Raw genomic sequence first — 10,885 nt, 5'->3', positions numbered from 1 at the left:
AGGTAACATGTCATTGTGATAGGGACAGTCCAATGATTGAATTGGTACATCATTTAGAAATGGCATATCAGAGGGAACACAGGGAGGTAAGCATTCAAGATTGGACAGGGAGATCAGAAGGGAATTTGCTATTTCACCTCTTTTTTGAGATCATTAAATTGATGTTTTATAAAAGTAGATGAAGAAGAGGTGAATCTCTTCTCTTTGGTTTTACTTTTCATTTCTGATGATAAATATATTTTCTTCAAGAATGCTATATTTGCAATCAACATGACAAAGAATTCTAATTGGAAAGCCAAATTAATTTTCTTTCAAGGACAGATGTTTACAATTGTGAGATATCGGTAAATGGATTATTACTACTCAGCAATATGAAAGAATGAACTACCGATTGAACAGTGTTAATTTCTAAAAGGTGATGTGGAGAAGACAAAATTGAGAACATTATGTCATTCTATGGATAGAGTTCAAAAACAGACAGTCCTTATTACTTTGGCAGGAGATGGATTGGAAAGGGGCAAAAGGGAACTTTCCTGGGGTGTTGGAAATGCTCTGTTACAGGACACATTTACATAATTGTGGACACTTAACAAGTTCCTTATAAAATCTGTGCATTTCACTGTATACAAATTATACCTTAATTAAAAAAAACTTTCTACAAGTTTTGTTTGCTGGAACTTCTTTATAAGTCATAATTTTACTCCTATGAGTCTGATTATTTGAAGACTTCTTTCTCATCCTAAAACTTCTATATTTGCAGTTAGTAATGTGCATTGCTTTTGTTCTAAGTAACTGCAGTGTATGAGCAAACACAAAATCTTTTAGGAGTACTGTAATCTTGCCCAGTTAAGTAGGGTGAAATCACGTGATAAAATTTTAGCATAAAGGGGCTGGGATTGTAGCTCAGTGGTAGAGTGCTTGCCTTGCACATGGGTTCAATCCTCAGCACCTCATAAAAATAAGAAAAGATATTGTATCAATCTTTTTTTTTTTTTTTTTTTAAAGCGAGAGAGAGAGAGAGAGAGAGAGAATTTTTTAATATTTTTTTCCTTCGCTATTGGCGGACACAACATCTTTGTGTGTATGTGGTGCTGAGGATCTAACCTGGGCCGCACGCATGCCAGGTGAGCGCGCTACCGCTTGAGCCACAACCCCAGCCCTCAATCTTTTTTTTTTTTTTTAATATTTATTTTTTAGTTATTGGCCGACACAACATCTTTGTTTGTATGTGGTGCTGAGAATCGAACCCGGGCCGCACGCATGCCAGGCGAGCACACTACAGCTTGAGCCACATCCCCAGCCCCTTGTATCCATCTTAATAACCTTAAAAAAAATCAGCCGAAATATAATTACATGAAGAAGGATGCAAAACGAATGTGACTTTTTTCTATTGCCTTTGCCTAAAAGGCCAAATTATACTTATATATAATTATATATATAATAACTGGGTTCTTAACTAAACTAAAACCAGAGGGTAACATTTTTGGTAAAAAGTGCCTTAAACACAAGAGTTAAGCTTGTATAAATTATAAAATTTTAACTGCTTAATTGCTTAAGATATTTCCATTGAAGAGAAGTGTTAGATGTGAGCAATGGGATAAGAAAACATCCTGGGGCTGGGGATGTGGCTCAGGCGGTGGCGCGCTTGCCTAGCATGCGTGCGGCCCGGGTTCCATCCTCAGCATCACATACAAAGATGTTGTGTCCACCGAAAACTAAAAAAAAAATAAATAAATAAACATTAAAAAATTCAAAAAAAAAAAAGAAAACATCCTGCTCCCATTCAGTGAGACTCTATGCACATTAAGGAAAAAATTTGGTTTAATTTTAAACACAAAGATCTTAGCATGAATAAATGAATAACAAAAAGTATTCTTGTCAGCTAAGGATTTGTTTTCTTGTTTTAGGTTATCTTATCTGCAGTGGAATACAGGAAATAATTGCAAATAATATTGGGTGCAAATTCTTTAGAAAGAATTTGAGAAAAGGTATATTCACAATAATTACGAAAATTTTCACCTTTAAGACCAACATTTTGAACTAATTCTACAGGGAAAGTGTTTTTATGTGGTGTAAGGATTGAACCCAGTGCCTCACACATGCTAGGCACTCATGCCTCACACTCTGCCACTGAGCTATAACCCCAGCCCTAGCTCATGACTTTTTATTTTTTTTTTAAGAGAGAATTTTAAAATATTTTTTAGTTTTCGGTGGACAAAACATCTTTGCGTGTGGTGCTGAGGACCGAACCCGGGCTGCACGCATGCCAGGCGAGCGCACCACCGCCTGAGCCACATCCCCAGCCCACGTGACTTTTTAAATTACCTACACAGCATCAAAGTGGCCATAAAAAGGTAAAATAGATAACTGCTTCACTAGAGCATAAACAGAAATTTTGTTTTTTTCCAGGATCATTTTTTTTCACATCATCAAAGACGGTAAGCTTTTTTCTTTTTAAGGCCCTTTTAGGGGGGCTGGGGATGTGGCTCAAGCGGTAGTGCGCTTGCCTGGCATGCGTGCGGCCCGGGTTCGATCCTCAGCACCACATCCAAACTAAGATGTTGTGTCCGCCAAGAACTAAAATAAATAAATAAATTCTCTCTCCCTCTCCTCTCTTTAAAAAAAAAAAAAAAGGCCCTTTTAGGTTTGGAAAGATTTAAAATTTGTTATTTGGTCATTATTTATTCTAGATTGGAAGGTAAATCCTTCAAAGCCCCAGTATCCAATGTTTTGATGCTATTCTACTTTAAGATGCTTTGATGGAAAGTGCCTGTGTCAAGTATAAAACTCCATCAGTCTTCTACCCAGTATGTACCAAATGTGGTGTGCAAAACATTTAAGGAAACTCTTCTTTCACCAAACTGTACCGACACATTTAATGGATAGTGTTGGAAGCCTTATCATTTAAAAGTAGAAAAATGTAGTCAGTTTACTGGGCAGTCACTAAAGTTTACTTAAAACTAAAAATAGGGGCTGGTATTGTGGCTCAGGGGTAGAGTGCTCGTCTTGCATATGCAAGGCCCTGGATTCGATCCTCAGCACCCACATAAAAATAAGGGTGCTGGGTCCAACTACAACTAAAAAAAAATATCAAAAAACTAAAAATATAAATTGCTGCTTTATCACAAGCTTGCTCATCTTTTGTCTAAGCTAAGGCTGGCTTAATGCCAAACATCTATACTAGAGACCAACTACCAAATTTTAGGTGCTTTCATCTAAAAATAGTCGAAATAGGAACTCATGGTCTTAAGAGGAGTCTGCAGAGGGACCTATTGCTACCATTCACTGCATAAGACCACCTCTGCTTATCAGTAATTTTTCTTGCCCTTGCACAATAACGAGGGGCAAGTACCATTTGTTCTCTTGATCTTTGTTAGAGGTCTTGAATGTATGAAGCATCTCCTATAATACTTCCTGGAGCGCGCTACCGCTTGAGCCACATCCCTAGCCCTCCTATAATACTTCCTATGGAGCTGCTTTTTGTTTTGTGACATATCATATATATCATACAAAAGCCTTGCAGAGTATATCGAAGTGGATATGTTTGTAAATTCTTTCCTTGACTGAACTTTTTAGATCCATCCAACAAATATGCTGGTAGATGGTCCCAATACTTAATACAAAATAAAAGACTACAGAAAATATCATGGAAGGTTACAACATAGGTGATTATAAACAAAGAGGCAAGTCCATCAAAAGGGAAGGTGACAATTTTTATTAGTATTACAAAAGCAAAATTTAACTTCAGTCATTTGAATAATTGCAAGAGCAGACTAAGGGCTTAATCCTCACACAGGCACCAAGTCAGGCACAGTAGGTAGCTACAAATCATAAGAAAAAGGTTTCTTCTACCTAGGGCACTCTTCCATGCTTTGGAATTAGGTTACAAAACTCAGCAAACCTAATCAGTTCCCTTTAATCCTCTCTTAAAAAGAAAAATGATCTAGGTATTAACTAGCTGTCTAGTAAAAACTAGTCACTAAATCCTGGCCTGAGAGAGATCCACATTTCCTTTAAAACAAACAGAAGAAACTGGTTAACTGTGTACATTTCTGAGGGCTCAATGTGTGAGTCCCTAAAATGCAGACCTTACGGGCTCAGACCTGTTTCACCTAATGCATGTGGAGGAAATGGAGGTGAGGACGATCACCTGAGGAGCGCCAGAGCTCCAGCTCCAGCTCCAGCACAGACACTTCCCCGGGCAGCAGGAAAGGAGGTAGCAAGGACTTGGGCTGACATCTGAAGCACTAAGCTAACGTGCCTGGCAGAGGGGAGCCTCAGGAAGCACAAAATGTTATTCACCTGTGCTGTTCACAAATCTGAGGTTTCCATGTTAAGTTTTAAAGGACACAGTGGCATGTGTGACAAGGCAGAAAATTCAATCATAGTCTCAGGGTTTAAGAAATCCTGGTGTTTTCTGCCTCATCAGTACTAGTGCCTGTCTGCTTTTACCTTACACTGGAGAACAAAGTGTTTTAATCTCCACTCCCACACCTCCAGGCCCTTGTCAGAATCTTTAGTAAACTCAGCTAGCATATTACTTTTTCAAGGAAGCATAGGATTAGAGGTATGTGAGGAGTGTAGTTATTGAAGGGAAGACTCAGTAAGTTCTAGGATACTGAAAATCAAGAGTATCCTAGAGCCCAAACCAAATCTATTCTGAATTCTGGCAATACGGTGGTTCAAATGGAATCAATTGGATTACTAAAAAAACCCAAAACACCCACTTCTTATTCCACTTACTATAAAATCTAATATAAATAACTGCTAAATTTAAACCTAATACATCTTTTGAGTTGTGCATACGTAATTACATGTATTTAACAAGTTGCTGCCATGGCAGGCAGTATCTCTAAAATGAAACAAGATCATGAATATATTAGATGGCATCTGCTAGAATCACTGAAAAATTAGCTGGAAGTAAGTGCAGTATTTGGAGACAGATAACCATCCTCCAGATCCAGCTGACTGATATCTATCTACCTTACGTATATGTCTGTGAGAGGATTAATTGCAGTTTATTCTAATAAGGTAGGCCAACACTGAGTATGACATTTAATCATTCTACAGTCAGAGCTATAGTGCTGTAACCAGAATTTTCACAAAGGGTTTAAAGGTTGAAAGTTGCCTGATGTTAAGAGCTGCAATAAATACTGCATAATTGTCCCTTAACTACCTTAAATCCCTACCCAAAGCAATGAAGCTATCACCCATGAAGCAGCAGTCCGTGAGCAAGTCCATGCCAATGCTGAAGGTGCCAGAGTGCTGTCATGTGTTAATAGTCATTCAAGATCATGGAGTAATTACTAGTGTTCCTGAAGATTGCCAGAAGTTTAGCTGGTTTGGTTTTTTTGTTTTCCCAACAAAAGTTCATCATGGGAGCAGTTTTTGACCACAGGTTCAACTTTTTCTTAGGTTGCAAAACTGGATCTGGTTGAAAGTACGACCCAAAATATTTGCAGCGCTTCAACTGAGAGGATGCCAGTAATTGTTCAACTCATTTTCGAAGTCTGATATTGTAAAAGCAGTTTTTCTTGGTTTTCTCAACTAGCAGACAAGTCTGAATTACCTCATTACAGTGAATAACCTATACTTTTACAGTTTACTAAATTTTTACATTCAATTACCACATATTTCAAGATTTTTAATTCAAAACAAGAAATATACACGGGTTTAATTATTCAAGAACACTTGACTTTTGTCAGTTAATTTCATGGCAATATACACTCAGTCTCCAACTCTTTTAATTGATTTTACATATATTTTCACTGGATAAGTTTTTTGCAAATTAAAAACAGGAAATGTTATCTTTTCCCTTCTTCCACAATAAGAAATATAGGGTTAAAATGGCGATTACTTAGATGTTTTCTACAATGATATCTCTTAAAATTCAGCTTATTAATTTAAAGGACTATAATTAAATAATCTAGCATGAAAGTTGTATAAAGATCATTAATATAAAAAGATGCAAACAAAATCATGGCGAATAAATGCTAAGTATAGAGGAAGAAATGTTTAGGTCTGTAATATCTTAAATATGCAACCAATTACCCTATTTTGCATTGTCAACCATATAAACATTTTGCACTTGCAGAAGACAGAATGACAGCATAGGAATTTGTATTGCTCTTTAAAGATCCAACGAACATATGCACACACTGCAAGTTTGTATCACACACATTTTCTCCTTATTCAGGTGACTAGCCATTATAATCACAGGTTTAAATGCATCAACTTTAAACTGGGAATACTTCTTGAAGAATTTCAAAGCCCATAAAATATATGGTGTTGATTAACCTTGCAACCGTGTTAAGATTAAATCCAACAAAATTCTTTAGAATTATGTTTGTTATTTTTACTGTTATTTTGTAGAGGTAGGCCCATTCACATTTCACTTAAGAGTCTTGGCAACATGCACATAATATCCCAATAGTGTAAATGTTTTAGTAGCAAATGTAAGTGGTTTAAAAAAAAAAGTGCTCAATTAAAAAAGAGAAACCTAGTTTTGGAAATAATTTCAATGACTCTTGAACTTGTAAAGATTCATTAAAATCCAAGCAACTGCTAGTATTTCTCCTTATTAACATGGAAGTACAAAAAGAATGTTCCGATTAAAGGTCCCATATTTCCCAGAAAAATAAAAGCCCAGAAATTTGCAGACATGATAAAATTTAAATTTCATGCAATTTATAGCCACAAGTATAGTTCGAAGAAGCTGTAGGACAATGACTTTGCCCTTTCCCTAAGATGTGGTCATTCATTTCATGAATGGGAAGTCCATAATTAAGAAAACAATATTAGATCTTAGGATTTATGACTGGAAATAGTTGACTAGGCTTTTCTTTTCTGAGGAGTAAGATTATAGGGAAAGAATGTTATTAAACATACAATACAAAGTATCTTATTTAGTGATAAATCACAATGTAAAAGAGACTGTCTTTGATAAATGGCAACACTCATTCAACAGGAAGGAGGCTCTGATAAACCCAGAAATTATCTCTTCCATTTCTCATTCATTCTTATGAAAAATTTCAAAGTCATGATAATTGTAGCAGAAAGTCAGCCTTCAGTCTAAAAGCCACAATGCTGCATCGTGGTTCATCCAAGTCATGGTTAGCAGATTTTTGCTTTATACTTGAGAAAACTCAGTCACTTTCAAACAATTGAGATAAAACGTATACTGTGCTTGATTCTATTTTATCACTGTTAATTTTAGTCTGTGCAGATTATGTATGTATATGTTCATTGAGTTGCTGGATTGGGATTTAGCATTAACCAGCAAGGATCTTCCAACCTTTAAAGTTACTGAATCAAAGAGTAAATCGAGTAACTTGTAGAACTGGCCCTTGTAATCGATAGTTTCCATACTAGATGCATGCAGCTCTTATAAATACTAAAAGAGGCATTTTTGCCAAGTCTCAACATGCTTTCTTTATTGTAAATTCCACTAATTTAACCAGTTAATGGAATTTTCTGTAGGGGCACAATTTCATTAAGTCTTACTTACAAAACAATAGTATGCTGTTCCTTTATTTTAAAAGAACTTACTGTGTTTAAAATATAAATTGGCAGAAGGTAACTGATAGACCTAATTAGTAAAGCAGGGTCACGGTTTCACAGAGGTGTGTAACGATATGTATGCATTAACCGTCTAAAGAAGGGGTTCGTCCAACTAATTCTTGAATACAAACTTGAACATTGTTTGTGAATGCCTCACTTAGAGTAGTGATTAGGGAAAGAGTTTAGAAAAGTCCAAGTAATAAAAATGTACTCGATTACTTGGGAAAGTTAAAAAGCTAATGCAACAATGTTACATCTAGATAAAAAACATTATTCAAAAGCAATTCAAATACCGAAAAGGGTTTCAAATGGAATATTTTATTAACATGGTAGTTGTCTTTGTAACATGTGCACACACACTCGCACACTCAGAATGATCTGCCTGGGGAAAAAAGACTATGCCTAAGGGGAAAATGAAAAATAAAAAATTCCTGTAGGTTTTCATTATTGTAGGCAATTATGTCCACATCACTTACAAAGCTATTGCCAAATCTGTCCAAGGAAGCAGAGTTTGAAAGGGGAGGGGGGAGATTTTGGGATAAATTCCACAGTGGCATAGCAGAGCTCTCAATATGAGAAAGCTGACATAATGTGGACTTTTGCTGTGAATTTTCTCTTTGCAAAATATGGGAAGAAGTTTATCAATGGGCAGAAAATAAGAGAAGGCGGTGTGAAGTAGGCTTTTGCAGTCAATTTTCCTCACAGTATTGTGCAGGGTCATCAAGAAAATGCTTAGTCTTTCTCTGGAACCAGTTTCAGAACTTTTCCAATTGCAATGGTCTTACCTAGAAATGAAATTAAAAAGAAACAAACAAAAAATACAAACTTTCAGTAGTTAACAGCACGTGTATGTATGGTATTAAATACTAACTATCTGGCTTTATCAGCAAAGCTGGTTTAAGGTTAAATAAACTTATTAAGCAGGTCTTATTTGGGGGGCTGAAAAAGAGATAGGCCACATTTTGTTTATCCAAGGATAGTGAAAACCTATCTACACAATGGAGTATCATTGAGCAATAAAAATAAATTACAGTACATGTATCAACATGGCTGAACCTCAAAACCCTGCTAAGTTTAATAAAAGGACCAGATATTTATGATTCTTTCATAAAAATCAGAAAAAGACAAACATAAAAGATAGATCAGTGGTTGACTAGGGCTAAAGGGTAGGAATAAGGGGGGCTTAAGGCTTCTTTTTAGGTGTTCTAAGTGTATTAAAACTAGAATGTGATAATGATCATACAACTCTGTAAGAACACTAAATCCACCAAGTTACGCACTTAAAATTAAAACAGGTCAATTTCATGCAGAAATTATATTTAAAGCTCTAAGGAAAAAAATTCCTATCCTTAGCAGCTGAAAAGATGTAGCCTGCAATCCAATGAAAACATTCTTCCAATAGTATTCCTATGGACTGAAAGAAGGATACAGAACCACTGGGGTATTGTAAAACTTTAAAAACAAACAAACAAACACCCTAGTTATCTTTTAGGGGGAAAAATTTCTAGGATAAAAATCCTTGTTACATTTTCTTTTCTTCTATCTGCCTGATTATCAGATACTGACTATAAACTAACACAATTACTAAGCTAAGCCAAAATCCAATTTCACTATTGCCAAGATTTTCAAGATAAGAAATTTAAAGTAAAAGAAACACTGTCTTTACTGTTTTCTCTAAAATAAGATTCAGTGACTGTATTCATCATCCTGGCTTCACATAGTTCTTAACACTTAGTAGATATTCAAGTAAGTTTTTGCTGAATGGATTGGAATTACCATGTGAATATTGTATATTTCAACTGGAACATGGAGTTTTATGTAAATTTTTCTAAACTTAAAATATACAGAAGTGTACCACCATGCCCAGCTAAATCTGTTTTCACATCAAAGAATTTCATGAACCTGAAAGGAAAATCACAACTGTTCTGCATCACTCAGAGGTTGACAGAAATGGATGCACACAAAAGGAGATCAGTATCACACCTCTGGAAAACTATGTATTTGGGGCTGGGGATGTGGCTCAAGTGGTAGCGCAATCGCCTGGCATGATCCCCAGCACCACATACAGACAAAGATGCTATGTCCGCCAAATACTGAAAAACAAATATTAAAGTTCTCTCTCTCTCTCTCTCCCTCTTTCTCACTCTTTCTTAAAAAAAAAAAAAGAAAAGAAAAAAAATAAAATTTCCCTTAAGCAATTCAAAAAAGTTAAAAAAAAAAAAAAAAAAGAAAACTATGTATTTTTTTTTTTTAAAAAAAGCCATGAATTTTCTTTTCTTTCTTTTTTTTTCTGGGGATGGCCTTGTGCATGTGACGCAAGCACTCTACTGTATTCCTAACCCACCTGTATTTTCATTATAGAAATCATTTAGTAATGCCCTTCAATAGATGAATGGATTAAAAAATATGGCATTTATACACAATGGAATATTACTCAGCACTAAAAAATAACAAAATCATGGCATTTGCAAGCAAATGGATGGCACTAGAGCAGATTATGCTAAGTGAAGTTAGCCAATCCCTAAAAAACAAATGCCGAATGTCTTCTTTGATATAAGAGGGGTGACTGAAAATGGGATAGGGAGGAAGAGCACGAGAAGAAGACTACCACTAAATAGGGAAGAGAGGTGGGAGGGGAAAAGAGGGAGAAGGGGAGTTGCACAGAAGATGGAAGGAAAACCTCATTGTTATGCAGAATACATATATGATGTTGTGATGAGAAAAAGAAAAAAAAGTGTGTCACATTAGATTGGATAGAGAGAGAGAAAGGATGGGAGAGGAGGGGAGGAATACGGGGGATAGGAAGGGCAGCAGAATAGACAATATGATTGATATATGTATTATATGTCAAAATACATTCTGCTGTCATGTATGACTAAAAAAAATAAAAATAAATTGTATGGTTAAAAAAAAAAGAAATCATTTAGTAAATTTAATTACCTTAAAAACCCACTAATAACAAAATATCAAAATTAAAGGTCTTACTTCATATACAGTATGGTCAATTCTGTTTGTTGTTCAGTATATCCAACTCAACATTTATTCGACAAATATTATGGAACATGAATCTGTATTTCCTTTGAACCTGTTGCAATGTGGACTTTGCTAGGCATCCTAGAAATCAACTGAACAGGACTTACCCTCATCTCTTAAAGTAAAACGACCCATTTGAGGGAAGTCTTTAAAGGTCTCAAGGCAGATGGTTCCTGCTGTCCTTAAGCGGGCGATGCATACTTGATCTTGTTTCACAAAACGGGGTCGAGTCTTACTTTTTTCCCCTGATTTTTTGTCTACCAAGCAGATTAAGGCCTATCCAAGAAAAGAA

At 35.7% G+C, this 10,885-nt stretch overlaps 1 protein-coding gene across 5 annotated transcripts in view; it reads right to left on the bottom strand.

Moving 5' to 3' along the window:
• Positions 1–3,694: 3,694 nt before the first annotated feature.
• Gspt1 (G1 to S phase transition 1) overlaps positions 3,695–10,885 on the bottom strand; it is a 33,699-nt gene continuing 26,508 nt past the window's right edge. For all 5 annotated transcript variants that reach the window (XM_026380841.2, XM_026380839.2, XM_077802884.1 and 2 more), the window contains exons 14-15: positions 10,701–10,869; positions 3,695–8,345 (exon numbers count right to left, since the gene is read on the bottom strand). In XM_026380841.2, coding sequence (XP_026236626.1) covers positions 8,293–8,345; positions 10,701–10,869 — 222 coding nt within the window. In that variant the 3' untranslated portion in view covers positions 3,695–8,292. The remainder of the gene's footprint in view (positions 8,346–10,700; positions 10,870–10,885) is intronic.

Source organism: Urocitellus parryii, chromosome 9, assembly GCF_045843805.1.
Source record: "Urocitellus parryii isolate mUroPar1 chromosome 9, mUroPar1.hap1, whole genome shotgun sequence".
NCBI classification, from domain to species: Eukaryota; Metazoa; Chordata; class Mammalia; order Rodentia; family Sciuridae; genus Urocitellus; species Urocitellus parryii.
Note: the sequence above shows the minus strand (reverse complement) of the source record. Positions and strands in the feature narration are given on the sequence as shown.